We start from the raw sequence: 14,589 nt of genomic DNA, 5'->3' as shown, positions 1-14,589 counted from the left end.
ATTCTGAAAGGCAACATTTTTGCAAAGACTTGAAGGAGGTGGGGGAGTGAGCCATGCAGGTATCCAAGAGAAGGAGTTCCACACAGAGGGCACAGCCCATGCAAAGGTCCTGAGGCAGGACTGGCATGCCTGAGAAATGGCGGGGAGACCAGTGTGGCTGGAGCAGTGTGGCTGGGAGGGAGATGAGGAAGTGGGAGAGGAGGTCAGGGAGGTGAGGGGACAAATCACTGGGGCCTTCAAGGACTTTGGCTTTTCCTCGGAGTGAAAAATGGGGAGGTTTGAACAGAGGAGGCACATGAGCTGACTTTGTTTTTTTTGTTTTTTGGGGTTTTTTTTTTGCCGTACGCGGGTCTCTCACTGTTGTGGCCTCTCCCATTGCGGAGCACAGGCTCCGGACACGCAGGCTCAGCGGCCATGGCTCACAGGCCTAGGTGCTCCGTGGCATGTGGGATCTTCCCGGACCGGGGTGCGAACCCATGTCCCCTGCATCGGCAGGCGGACTCTCAACCACTGCGCCACCAGGGAAGCCCCTGACTTAGGGCCTGGCACACAGTAGGTGCTCAGTTAGTGTTCAGTGAGGTGAGTAAATGCTGATTGACCATGAATCTGACAGAGCATAAGCCCAGGACCCCTCAGTCGCATGGCCCATTACATGCCTACAAGACCGTATGACTCTGTAACATTTGCAAAAGTAAGATATTTTTATATTCTTTTCCTTAAAGAGGTCCTTCTCCCAAATTGCATGAGCTGCAGGCCCCATACAACATGGACCCCATCCAGGGAAGCAGGTTTCAAACCTGGGGCTGGAGGGGTGGGCTCATGCCAGTCAGAGGGGGAACTGATGCTTCTTTGGGGACCAGGAAGACAAGGAGCCGCCCTGATTTAGGCGGCGGCCGATGGCCTGGGGGCTGGAGGGTTGCAGCTCCCTGGGCACACCTGTCGCTTTATTCCACCGCCTGGCCCCCAAGACGGTGTGAACTGCTCCACGGACCCTCATGTTTTCCTCTTCTCTTTTTCTCCTCACCTCCATTTCCTCTTTCCTTCATTTCTTTGTCTTCCTCCCTCAATCTAGCCCAGAATTTCTACCGGGGTTGTGGTCCATAACGGGGGAGAAATTTCAGGAACTATCCTCTTCCTTCTCTTTCTCTTCCTTTCTGCAATCACCCTCTTTGACGTTCCCCACCTCCCACCCCATCAGTACACACTCTTCTCAGGCCCCACCACAAAGCCTCAAATTGGGTTCATCCTCTGTGGCTGAATGAGGTCAGCCCCAGCATCCCCTGTGGGGCCCACTGGTTTGACACCTTTGAAGCTCCATCTGGCACACGATGGACTGAGCCAGGCAGTTCCAGAGTGGCCACATGCCTTTGGCTTAGTTATTTACCTCCTCTGAGCCTCAACTGCTTCATCTGTAAAATGGGAATAAGAAAGCCTACCCTATGGGATCTTTGTGAGGATCGAGGGAGACAAGTTGTGAGCAGATGCTTGACACCTGTCAAGGGATGTTCAGGCACAAGCCCCTGTTCTGTCCGGACAGGTTGGACCTTCCTGAAATCCACTGGCCCTGAGGGCTTCCCTGGTGGAGGCTGAACTGCTGGATTCCAGAAGCCGGACCCAGGTTTTGATCCCCGGCAGCCTCAGCTCACTTCCTAGCCTCTTCCATGAGAACTGCCCAGCCTCCAGTGGGTTGATGTTAATCATATTTGCTGTGAACAGTCACTGACCTATAATTGCAGCCTATTAACTGTGTTTTCCTCTTTCGTTTGCACACAGGAATTTTGTCCTACTTCTAGAAAGCAAATTACAGGTTGGAAACCAGAATATTTCAAAGGGGAGGTGAAAAGGTTGGAGCAGAGTGACTGCTACATAATGAAGTGTCCAGTGATCGCGTCCAGGCTGGGCCAAGAGAGTGTCCACTGCTGGTCCACATTCATTCAGCTAATGGGCTCAGAGGCCTGGGGGTGGGAGTAGGGGCTCCCAGGCTGGGCTTCTCTCCAGAGGCCATGGCTCCTGAGCTTCAAGATGTGGCCGGGCCCACAGGTGGCAGCTGGAGGTGCCGCGTGGCATGGTTCTTCTGCAGACATTCATGGGCCCTGGCTGGATGCCCGGGTCCGCTGGGCTGTTGTCTGAGCAAACTGGGAGGAGATTGGGATGGAGTGGGAGTGGGGCTATTAAAGGGTCTGAACTAATATTCTCCACTTCCCATCGTCGCTGGCACTGGGGACAGTGGGAGGATGGGATTATCACCAAAGCTGCAATATTATGTCCTGTGTTCTTTTTCTCTCCATTGAAAAAAGTTGCCAGTTTGCATGTTCCTTCTTGACCTGGGTAGTGCCGAGGAATTATAGACTTTTAGTCATAAAAGTACCTCCGTTACAATCAGGTATAATGCCTCCGTTTTAAAGATCAGGAAACAGGAAAGGAGAAATGAAAAGAGGAGTTTGGCACAAAAAGCCTGCTAATGACAATCACCATTCACGCAACAAGCATTTATTAAGCACCTACTATATATGCCAGGTGCTGTGCTGTTGCTAAGGGAACAGATTTGAATGAGACATGGAGCCTTTGCCCCAGGAAGGCTTTATAGCTGTGTTCTCATCTGGTCTGAATTTTAAAGCAGGTGTGTCTGGCAGGGAGCATCCCCGGACCACGGCTCAGAGGACCTGAGCTCCCCCAACTCTGAGCCCAGCTCACTGCTATCTTGGGCCGATGGGCAGACCTCTCTGAGATTCCTTTGCTTCCCAGTCTTAAGGAGAAGAGGCAGAGTGGCAAGGCTTCCTCTGCCTACTTGCCTTTTTAGTGGCACAAGTGGCCACACCAAGCCTGGTGTTGGTCCTCCTAAGAATCGCAGGGTCGGACCCCAGGATCCCCAAGCATTGCCACCAGCGCGTTCCTTTGACATTCCGGCGCTGGTCACTCCTCCCTCTGCACTGGGCCTGTAATTCTGGGAGCTGCCGCCAGGGGGACGGCGTTGCCCGTGTCGCGCGACATTGGGCTGAGTGGCTGAGAAAAGCAGGACCCGCTCCCGGCCCAGGGGCCTGCTTTATTTCCAACCACCTGCCTTTGAAGCCCGGATACCCAAATCCCAGCATCCTTCACCAAGCGAGGTATGGGCGTGTGCGGTGGCCCCAAGTCCCAGAGCACAGATGCAGAGAGGTGGGCAGCAAGTACTCAGCACAAGATAGGTCTCCGCAGCCCAAGCCCCCCTCCTCGCCACCCCCTTCCCCCACCTGAGAACCTCATCGAATCGACTGATTCATTCCTGGTGACCTGCAGCCGCGGCTTCCGTGTCTGCACCTTGAACTTGCATTAAGTTTTAATTAAAGCCGTTTCACCGGCCTTGCCCTTGGCTAAATGCAGCTGTGGGCACAGGGCACATAGATATTTAATACTCTGCCTCTCTCCGCTGAAAGCGCAGGGTGCCCAAGGGTGTACCCAAGCCTTGCCCGCTCCCAGCGATCCGGCGCACTCGCTTAAGTGTGCCCACAGGCCCCGAGCGGGAGGCCGCGCAATAACTATTCATTGCCCTGGGTTAAGTGTGCCCAGGGGCACCCATAAACTCAATGCAGTGATTAGCGATTGCTCCCAGGGAAGGCTGCCCGAAGTCCTGCGGCCCTAAATATAGCCTCCGCGTGTGGCCTTAAAGGGCTGTGCGTTTTTGCTTTGCTCTTGATCTGTCTTCTCTTCCTTCTTGGAGCAGAACTGTCTCCCTCTTCAAAGCTCAGCCTCCGGGGGGCTTCCCTGCCTTCCTCCAGGCTGCAGTGGAGGACAGGAGTGGGAACGGTGGGACAGCTTTGGTGGTGGCAAAGGCAGATGCCCAATCCTCTCCATCCTCTCGCCAAACCTCAGGCATCTGTCCCATTCCTGCCCCTTCGCCCCGCAAGTGAAGGCAGCACCTCCAAAGACAAGGAAACAGCCAGGCTCACTGGAGGAGCTCCCCGTGGGCCATCGTGAGCCTGCTGCCAGGAGGGGCTCTCAGGGCCAAGGAGCAGTAGGGCTGGGGAGCTGAGAAGGCTGAGCTGCCTGGGGTGTCCTCCCGGTCCCTTTTGCTTCTTTCTGCTGCAGGGAGCCCCTCTCTGTCCCTCCGTATGGAGTGGGAGTGGTCTTGGGTGGGGGCATCACCGAGGCAAGTCAGTCCCCTCCGGCCTCATTCCTCCACACATTGTATAGCGAGGGGTGTTGGTCAGATGATCTCCGAGGGACCCTCGGCTGGTCTGTGACTCCTTCCTTGTGCCGAGACTTCCCTGCCAAGGTCTGAAGCAAATGCAAAGTGGAGTTTGGAGAAAGCAGAAAGAACTGAGAGAAGGGCAGGGTGGAGGGTGTGGGCTGCAGCAGAAGCTCCAGGAAAGGGGCCCAGCCCACACCATCACCTTCCCCTCGTCTGTGCATTTCTCAGATGACCGTCTGGGAGAACGGTCCCCCTGTGGCGTGGCTGCGAGATTCACAGGCGGTACGGTGACCGACCATCCCAGTTTGCCTGGGCCTTTTCTGTTTTGGCACTAAGTCCCAGGGGGACCTGCTCAGTCCCCAGGAAACTGGGTTGGGTGGTCACCCCAAGTTCAGGGCCAGTGGTGAAAGTGTCCATCCTTGGAAGCCCTCCCTCCACCATTGCTTTTTGGATCTGAAAAGGAAAGAGAAAGGGCGAGGGAGAAATGGGTGAACTCGGGAGGAAAACAAGCTGGGAGGACTGGGAGAGGATCATCCCGGCCGTGCGCCTGTGCTCCTGGCCTTGCCAGCTGCTCCCGGGACCCTCGCCGCCTCCTTGGCCAGGCCCAGGGTGGCAGCTGAGGCAACGACATTTCCCTGGGCCTGTTGACACTGGAGTCTCAGAACGTAAATGATGTTCTTGTCTTAATGAGCAAACAACCCAGCCATGTGGCTCTCTCGCCGGCCTCCTGCTGGGGTAATTGTCAGCGCTTCTGTGCTCAGACAGAAATGTTTACTCTCACCTTCGCTTACTGCTTTGCCAGGAGATGTTGCTTCCTTTTTGTTCTGCAGGTCTCCCTGCCCCTACCCCTGGGAAGCACCAGTGGACAGGTAGGTGGGTCAGGAGCAACTTTCTGGAAGGTTCTGCCAGGCCTGGTGCTTGGGGACACCCTGAGGCAGGAGGTTTTGGTTTCTGTTCTCCTTTGGAGAGTTGGTGGACAAGGCCAGCTCTGCTGGGCTCGCGTCTCGGCAGCCGAGGCTGGAAGCGTTCCCTGGTGTCCTGCAGGCAGAGGCCATCTGAGAGGAAATCTGAGGAGGGGTCCCAGCTTTGGGTTGAAGGCCTCTGAGGTCCTCCTCGTGCTAAGATTCTCTCTGCACAGTCTCCAGTGACGGGGAGCTCATTCCTTTGCAAGACCACCTGTTCCCATATTGCACAGATGTTTCCCCAAACTTTCCTTCTGCTGGTCCTCCATTCTCTGCAGCCCCCCGGAAGGAGCCAGTCCCTTCTCCATTTCACGGCCCTTTGAATGTTTGAAGTCAGTGAGCTTTTCCTTCCTCAAGTCTTCTCCTGAATTCCTCTTGCTAGTCCCCCTAGGATAGGGGCCGGGGACCCCTCTCTGTCCCCTTCCCACCCTCCAGGCACCCGCCTCTATTCAAGGCCCCGATGGCCAATGTCTCTCTGGAGCATTGCAAAGGGAACCGAGGCCAGGACTTAGGCTGGGCAGAGTGTGGGTCACCCTTTGGCCTTGCTAGTGGGGGTAACGGCTCATTGGGTCTTTCAGCCCCGTGGCGCACCTAGCATGTGCCCAGTGCCCCTACCAGGCGGGGAGCCTCAAGGCGTGGCACCCTCGGGGAGGCCCCGGAGAGCAGTCTGCCGGCGCTGCAGTGCCGATTCAAATGTCCACCTGGAGACCGGACGGATTTAGGCAGGCAGCTTCGAAAATTGGGCTCCATTAGTGTCAAGCGCTCCGCGTGGCAGATGAGCAGCTCCTGCAATCACGCATTCAGCTCGTCGTCCTGATCATGGTGGCAGGAGGGTAATTACCATCTCTTTAAATAGCCCAAAGTTGCCATGTAAGAGAAGACGGCTCACATGACATTTGCTCCGAGCTCGCTTTCCTGCTAAAAATATCCCGCCTAAATAATATATCCTGGTTGCACTGGAGCAACAGTCCCTGACCTGAGCTCTGGGACCCTTGGGGGTTCAGTCCACAGGCTGGTCCGAAGGTGGGAGGGGGGCCCTGTGGAGGGAGTTTGCTTCTGGAAGGAGCAGTTTCGGAGGCCACGGGGAGGCACTCCTGCCTCAGCAAGTGTTGCACACCCCCCAGGCCTCCTGCTGCTCGTGGGGAGCGGCTATGCCTTGTCTTTAGGAGCCGCTGGCCCACGGGGTAAGACCCAAGAGGGCCCCCAATGCCCATCCTTTCCGGCTACATCGCTCCCTTGTCCCTCTTCTGTTCCTCCCTCCTCTGGCACCTTATGTCCGTGGTCCCACCCCACCTCGCCTCTTCTTAGCCCCAACCTTGGCCATGCGTTCCTGAATTGCTTGGGACAGAGAGACCTCGGCTCTTTCTGGCGGGTACAGGTGTGTGTGGAGCAGGGGTGGGGTGTAGAGAGTGGATGAGAAGTGGAATCCTCCACTTTTCCAAACCCGGGCTCTTTGAACTCCTGGGAAGTCCCAAGATGGCCTCCAGGGGGTCCGAGAACAAAGATGAGGGAGGGTCTGCAGTCTTCATCAGGTTCTTGAGGGCTCCATGCTCTGACAGAGGTTGGGTCCCTTGATCTAGACCCTGTATGTGATAACTATTTCGTTCAGCGTGGGGTGTGATACAGAGAGGCCCGGAATCTGGAAGACCATTTCCTACCTCCAGAAGAATTTAAGTTCTAAGGAACTCTGTATGCAAAGTTAGGTACATCAAAGGCTTCATCCTGAGTGGGTAGGTCTGAGATGACTAAGACTTGACATTTGTATAGAATTTTATCATGGACGAGATTTCATGATGGGACTCTGGGGAGTTTAGGGCATTGGGGACGGCCTCACCAAGCCCCCAAACATCCCTTTCCTTATTCACGATGCTTGAAATCCTTTTACGTGGAGACAGATGCTTTCATTTAGCCAGTGCAGAGCTGGCTTTAAATGCCCCTGTGAGAGGGCTGACACAACGAAATTCTTGCTAAAGTGTAAACAACTGATACAAGCTTTATTTCTTAAGAGCAGCTTTGGTAATGGAAGGGGCACCAGGCTAGGTCACCGAGCTGAAGACAGTCTTGGCAGAGACATTTCTGCAACTTCCACGGGCAGCCCCGCTCGTAGCATCTGCTTCCTCACGGGTCTTTGCAGACAGCGGGATCCCCAGGTGTTTGGGGATGGTCTTTCCTTCTCTTCCGCATCAGTGCAGTCACGTTCCAGCCCAGGCAGTGATACCAAACACCAAGTAATCTCATGTCACCAATCCCGAAAGTGCCGGCCACGGGCGTGGCCCCTGGCTGAGGTCCTGTCACCACCCTTTCGTCCACGTGCCTGCAGAGCATGTAGTTTTCTGTGTCACGTGTCCTTCCCCATTCCAGTGTCATCCCAGCCAGAGATGGAGGTCTTGTTCACATCCCAAAGCAGAGACTGGATCTGGTCAAAAGAGGTTCCTACTTGGAGGAAAGCCTGAGCCTAAAATTCCCGAGTCCACCTGTTCCTTAAACTTCACAGTGACCGAAAACAGGGACTTTGCGTTGGTCGGCGTCCTGGCGGCTGGGGCACTCCAGGTCCAGGTCAGGGTCATTGGCTGTCCTGCCCCTTCTGGAGACCCCTTCTCCTTGGGCCACTGATGCCATGTGGAGTCAGAGACGTGACAGCAGAGCTGTGGAGCCAGCAGAAAATGGACCTTTGCCACTTATAGCCTGGAAGCCTGGCACTCTTGCCAGGGTGGCCCCATGGGAGGGCAGCCACAGGACACAGGATGCACCCTGCCACACGCGACTAACTCCTCGTCGCCCCGACAGCAATGCCAGGAGGCCCAAGGAGCTCTGGGGATGCAGGCTTTCTACAGGGTGGTTCTGAGCCTGGGGTTTGCTGAGATGGCCGCCCCCATCCTCTGGACGGTGGAGAGCTCCTTCCACTGTGTGGGTGAGAGTCACGGTGAGGATGTGCCTGCCGGCTCTGCCTGTGGTTCCTTCTCCCATGACCAGGCTTCCTCTTTCCCGGCCTGACAGGTCCCACACCCAACCCGGGGAAACGATGGTGTCAGGCACACTGGTTGGAACTGGCCGGGGAGTAGGAGGGCTGCGGGGAGCTAGGTGGAGTCAAAGTGCCGGGGAGGGGACGGGGGGCACATCAACTTTCTAGCTAGCTGCGGGACCTGGGCGACTCACTTCACCTTGTTGAGCCTCAGTTTCTTCCATCTGCACAATGGAAATAGCCCAGGACTTCCCTGGTGGCGCGGCGGATAAGACTAAGAGCTCCCTATGCAGGGGGCCCGGGTTCGATCCCTGGTCAGGGAACTAGATCCCACATGCATGCCGCAACTAAGGAGCCCGCCTGCCGCAACTACGGGTGCAACCAAATAGACAAATCAATATATTTTTTTAAAGTGGGAATACCGCTACCTGTCGTGAGGACTGGAGATGATGGAGTTAGGAGCTCAGCAGAGTTCTTGGCACAAGATGAGCCACTTCTGTTTCGATTGTCCAGTGATCTGGCGTGGGCTCCAGTTCCACAGGTCACCTACCGCAGGGATCCCCAACCCCCGCGCCGCGGCCTGTTAGTAACTAGGCCACACAGCAGGAGGTGGACGGCAGGCGAGCGAGCAAAGCTTCATCTGCGTTTCCTCATAGCTTGCATTACCACCTGAACAATCTCTCCGCCTTCCGTGGAAAAATTGTCTTCCGCGAAACCGGTCCCTGGTGCCTAAAAGGTCGGGGTCCGCCGACCTACGGCACAGAGTGGGCTCCTTGGCAAGGAGCACTATTTGAGGTCACTTCTTTCTTCTTTTTTTTTTTTTTATTGGGGGATAGTTGCTTTACCACTTATTTCTTAACCAAGACAAACCCTCCTCTAAACGTGGTGTGTGTCCTCCGTGCCAGGATGCTGGGATTCAAGTCTTGAAAGGCGTTTTTGGTGAAAGCACAGCTACCAGACAACCTGGTATTCACAAAATCACTAGGAGCAGAACCCATTGAAATACAGCATAAGGAAATACACATAATTCACAAATGATGTCGATCACTTTCATCTTTGACTTCCTAACTGTCCTCAATAGAAGACAGACGCAAAGGAGATTTAACTCAGATGTTAATAGTGCAAGAATGCCCCGTTACCAGGATATGATGTTTCGGTGCTGCATAAAAATGTAATTATATTCAGAACTATATTTAAAGATTAAAAGGGGGACTGCCTACCATCCAGCCCCAAATTCAGAATTAGAAACAAAGGAAAAGGCGGGGCGGGGATGAGTTCTAACAGTCTGCTAAAAATGGAAATGTTTCCTGAAAGTTTTTACACATTTCGGCTGTTTTTATTTTAACAGTTTCCTGCAGCGATGACATTGATTTTGGAAAGGGAGGGCCAGAACTTTATCCAACAAATATTCACTAAGCATTTGCCATGCGTGAGGCCCCGTGGGAGGGAACAGAGGCCACCAGATTTGGTCCTTGCTTTCAACTAGTGGCCTGTCTGGAAGGGGAGAGAAGCAATGTCCAGAGAGTTGTAACGAGGGCAGGCGGGCTTGAGGAAGACGCCAAGGAGAAGGTGACCTTTGGCCTGGGCTTTGAGAGAGGGTAGGTTCTTGATAGGGACATAGACCCTAAAATACAAAAATAACTGCGGCGACAGCAATAAGAGCATTTTAGAAAGGCGTTTTGGCCTCTCTGGAAAGATTTACACGGGGGAAGAATGCGCTCTTCCTCATTTTATTAACTTCATATCAGCAGCCGGAATTAACCTCTCCCTTCCCTGGTTTCCAGCACACCTTCCCTGCACCTCCCCTGCAGCTTCTCCTCTTATTGTTAGTGGTGCGTGCTCTTGGCTCTCCCTGCGGTCTATGAACTCCTTGCCATCAGGGGCCGTGCTCTATTCAGCATTTTACTCTTCGTGGGCCTTATCATACTGCCTTGCCCTTGGTAAGCACTTAATACATGCTTGTTGGGTTGAATTTTCACCAGGCATTTTTAAAAAAATGTTTTAGAGAACATTTCTCTGGGATAATATGTGGCGACTATGTTGGAATATGAGGGCACCAGGATTGCCTAAGCACTTGGTGGTTACAGATTTTTTAAAATCTCCTTCCTCTCTGCCAAAAAGTGATTAGAACCTGTGGGAGAAATCCTCATTATGTAAGGTTGGAGGCGTCAAGAGCAGTGGAGGCAATGGAGTGCCCAGCCTGAGAAGAGAAGCCAAGAGGGTGGTTTAGCTACCGCTGTTTTACATTGTAAAGCAGGGGTTACTGGCAAAAATGCCTCTAGGGGTCAGGCAGGGAGTGTAAAGGAATGAGGGTAAGAAAATCCATGGCCCGAGGGTAGGATGCCAAAGCTCAGTGTAGGAGCCAGTGGGGAGCGGTGGGGACTCCAGTGGTGAACTGCCAGCCACCAGTTTTTTTTTTTCTTTTCTTTTTTAAAATTTTTGTCTGCATTGTGTCTTCGTTGCTGTGCACGACTTTCTCTAGTTGCGGCGAGCAGGCGCTACTCTTCGTTGCGGTGCGCGGGCTTCTCATCGCGGTGGCTTCTCTTGTTGCGGAGCACAGGCTCTAGTCACCCAGGCTTCAGTAGTTGTGGCACGTGGGCTCAGTAGTTGTGGCTCGTGGGCCCTAGAGCCCAGTCTCAGTAGTTGTGGCACACGGGCTTAGTTGCTCTGCGGTGTGTGGGGTCTTGGACCAGGGCTCGAACCCGTGTCCCCTGCATTGGCAGGCGGATTCTTAACCACTGCGCCGCCACCAGGGAAGTCCCACCAGACCCTTTTCAAGAGAGTAGTCTCATTTAAGTGGAACCGATTCCTGCCTTGTAGGGAGGCAGGCCAGTGTGGCCAAATCTTCTGACTTTCCAGGAGAAGCTGGAAAATTATAAAATTTTCTCAGTTAATTTTAAAATATTTAAAACCCTCTGCAGGCCAAACCAAACATGTCTCAGGGCTATATTTGACCCGTGAGCCAGAATTTGCAACTGGGGGTGCATTTTTGCCTCCCGGGGGGACATTTAGCAGTGTCTGGGTACATTTTTGATTGTCACAATGCAGGGGGACGCTACTAGCATGTGGTGGGTAGAGGCCAGGAATCCTCCTAAACATCCTACAGTGCACAGGAGCCCTCTCCCCGACACAACAAAGAATGATCTTGCCCAGGATGTCAACGGGGTCGAGGCAGAGTCTGGGTCTGTGTGGTTCCTGGGGCTGGGCTGATGGATTTGGCCGCAGAATAGGGAATGGCTCAGAGACGACACCGGCTGGTGGCAGCAAGCAGAGGCAGAGTCAGGGACAGGTGCTCTTTAGAGAAAACCTGAAATCCTGTGATTCAGTTTCAGAAATAGGGACTTCCCTGGTGGTGCAGTGGTTGGGACTCCACGCTCCCAGTGCAGGGGGCCCGGGTTCCATCCCTGGTCGGGGAACTAGATCCCACACGCATGCCGCAGCTGAGAGTTCACATGCCGCGACTAAGACCCGGCGCAACCAAATAAATAAATAAAATTAAAATTAAAAAAAAAAGAAATAGATTTTGATGCCTGCATGATCTCAAAAAGGACTCCAGGTCAAAGGTCTGTGAATTTCAGCCAAGGAGGACAGTTCCTAATCCGGTGCTTGAACTTAACCTCTAAAGCCTCTATTTCCCCGTCTGTAAAAAGGGGACCCATGTGGCCCCTCCAACAGGGTGTTGGGAGGATTCTGCTCCCTTAGGAGGAGGACTGACCTCTGTTTCCTTTCTGGGAGGTTTAGGAAGGGAGTTGTCTGCCTCAACTGCCACGCCAAGGACCACTCCCCAGCAGGAGCTCCTCCAGGAGGAATACGATCTGCTGCCTTTTCCCAGTTCCAAACTGCAGGACCAGCTGCCTTTGGAGGCCGGGAAGGGTTTCCTCAGAGTTTCGCTCACTAGCCTTCCCGTGCACTGGCCAATGGAAGTCCCTCGCCCTGACTTCCACCCACGGTTTCCCTTGAAGGGTGCATCCCCACGAGTCGTCAGTGGACCCCGCCAGGCACGAGGCCCCTCTCTTTCGCCACCGCTCTGCCAAACGGAGTCCCACTCAGACCTCCGGCCATGTCTCCTCCTCTTCAAATTCCGACTGTTCCCCAGAGAAAGCGGGGCTCCCCGAGAGCTCCCACCTGAGCGCAGCCCAGCTGTCCTGCCTGGCTCACAGCCATGCAGGGCCTTGGGACCCGGCACAAGGAGGTGGAGGGGAGGGCCCGCGGCGGTGCACACAGACAGGAGGGAAACCGAGGCACGCTTCAAAGGAGCTGGGGCCCAGGAGCCAGGCTGGAGCCCAGAAGCCGGGCCTGGAGAGCCAGCCTGAGGTCGCAGCTGCCACAGGCCTTTCCCCGGGCTGCCATCCTCAGGGTGGCCGAAACCACATCCTTTTATTTCTGATGCTTTTTCTCCCTCCACTGTTCTCTCGCTGAAGAAGGGGCTTGGACCTTTTCTGCAAACAGCCAAACCTGTGGAAGAAGGTGGACATCTACTGGCTTCCTTTTTCCCTTTCCCAGAGGGTCAGGTCCCCCAGGGAAAGTGGGGTGACCTGGACCCCCTGCCTGCAGCTGTACCGTCCTCAGCGTCCATAGTAGTTGTCCAGTCCTCCGGCCCCTGGGCCTGGCCATGCCTTTGTCCTCAGATGTCTCGTTTCCAGCTGCCTCTCTGGGGGTCCCAATAGTCTCAGGCCATCTGTTACCCTCACTGGCAGTCTAGGAGCAGAGCCCCGCCTAGCTACCAGGAAGTCTCCTCCCTGGAAGGTTGTCACAGGGGAATGTGGCTGCCTGCTAGCCCATGAGGGGGCCCTGGCAGGCCAGCAAGGAGGTCCAGCCATTGACAAAGCCCTTGATGACCAGCCTGGCTGAAGAGGTGCTGTGTTCCCGCCGCTCGCCTGGGGAGCCCCCGGAAACATCCTCCAGGATGGAAGCTGGGGGGCTACCCAGGGAGGGGCCGGAGGGCACCTGGACCTCTCATTCCCAGAACCCAGTCAGGACCTGGAGGGGACGCACCCTCCTTCTGGGGATGGATGCCACAGCACTGCCCCGGTGGTGAATACTTTCGAGGTGTGGTGGCGGCAGCCAGGCCCCAGTGGCCATCTGAGGGCCTCAGGACCGGAGCGCAAGGGGAGGCACAGGGAGGGCCCAGCAGGGCCCTGCCAATTCTTCCTGCTGAGCAGCTGTCAGCAGAGTGCAGCCACCTGACAGCTCCTCCCAAGAGCCATCCAGCCTCCGCCTCCGAGAAGCCCACTGCCTCATCTGTGGGAAAGTCATGCAGAGCCTGAGGCCTCAAGTCAGCCTGTAGCTGGCCAGTAGAGCAGGCTGAGAGGGGGGCCACACGCACGTCCAGCAACCTCAGAGCCTGCGGGCTCCCACGGACATTTCCTCACCCAGCCTGGCCGCGCCTAGAGACCCTTTCACTGCTGGCCAGGGTAGCCCCCGGCAGGAGCCAGCAGAGCCCACATTGGCAATCATCCCGGAGAGGCACAGGCCTCCTGAGCTTCAGAACATCGTGGAGGGGCTTCTGAGAGACCCCCTTGCTGGGGTGAGTCCTGGAAGCACCCCAGGGGATGCCAAGTGTGGAAGAGCGTGGTGGGCAGCATCGGGGCACGCCTCCCACCCGCTTGGACTGCCCACGAGCGCAGGCCCCAACGTTTTTGTGCTTGCCCTTTCGCAGTTAGATGTGTGAGGCACGGGGGAGGGGGAAGTTTGCAGGCTCTGCAGCCAGGCTGCCGCGGTTCAAGGCCCAGTCCTTTCACTCTTTATCTGTGTAACCTTGGGCAAGGCATTAACCTCTCTGTGCCTCAGTTTCCCGATCAGTCAAATAGGGGGTGATAATAGTTCTTCCCAATAGGTCTGTTTAGGGGCAAGCAGGGAGACGGACACAGGCCTCTAGCTCAGAACCAGTGAGCCATTCTTTATTTTTTTGCGGTACGCAGGCCTCTCACTGTTGCGGCCTCTCCCGTTGCGGAGCACAGGCTCCGGACGCGCAGGCTCAGCGGCCATGGCTCACGGGCCCAGCCGCTCCGCGGCATGTGGGATCTTCCCGGACCGGGGCACGAACCTGTATCCCCTGCATCGGCAGGCGGACTCTCAACCACTGCGCCACCAGGGAAGCCCAAGTGAGTCATTCTTGAGGTCATTACTGCTGCCGTCCTGGCAAATCAGAGAAGCTGAACAGTTGGGCTCCCAGGCCCAGGCAGAGGGGATGTTTGCTTATTCCAGGAGAGCATGGAAAGCCTTCAGCCATAGTTCAGACATCCTTCTGAGAAGGTAGGTGGTGATAAGATCCTATGATGTGAGAAGCCCTCTCCCCTGGGCCCCAGGGGGCCATGACCCCAGGTCTCCAAAGAACCCGCTGAGTGTTACTGCTTTGTTTTCATGACTCACCGCTCCCTTCCTTTTGTCCCCATGGCAGCAGCTGGTACCCTGCTGGCTTGAACAGCTCCGGTGACCCCTGTTGACCCCCAGGGGTGCCAGTGTTCCCAGGCTCCCTGGCCCAGAAGCCCAGCTGT

At 55.4% G+C, this 14,589-nt stretch overlaps 1 protein-coding gene across 1 annotated transcript; it reads left to right on the top strand.

The window, feature by feature from the left end:
- Window positions 1-896: 896 nt before the first annotated feature.
- CIROZ (ciliated left-right organizer protein containing ZP-N domains) lies at window positions 897-13,763 on the top strand (the record flags this gene model as incomplete). Its single annotated transcript, XM_079945703.1, is given in 11 exon segments — window positions 897-971; window positions 1,774-1,922; window positions 5,566-5,654; window positions 6,255-6,314; window positions 7,492-7,512; window positions 7,515-7,606; window positions 7,918-8,037; window positions 12,891-13,029; window positions 13,032-13,141; window positions 13,434-13,619; window positions 13,752-13,763. Coding segments are annotated over 11 exon segments (1,053 nt in total).
- Between the last annotated feature and the right edge of the window lie 826 nt (window positions 13,764-14,589).

This window comes from Stenella coeruleoalba, assembly GCF_951394435.1.
Source record: "Stenella coeruleoalba genome assembly, chromosome: 1".
Classification (NCBI taxonomy): Eukaryota; Metazoa; Chordata; class Mammalia; order Artiodactyla; family Delphinidae; genus Stenella; species Stenella coeruleoalba.
This window is presented reverse-complemented; position numbering and strand designations above follow the sequence as displayed.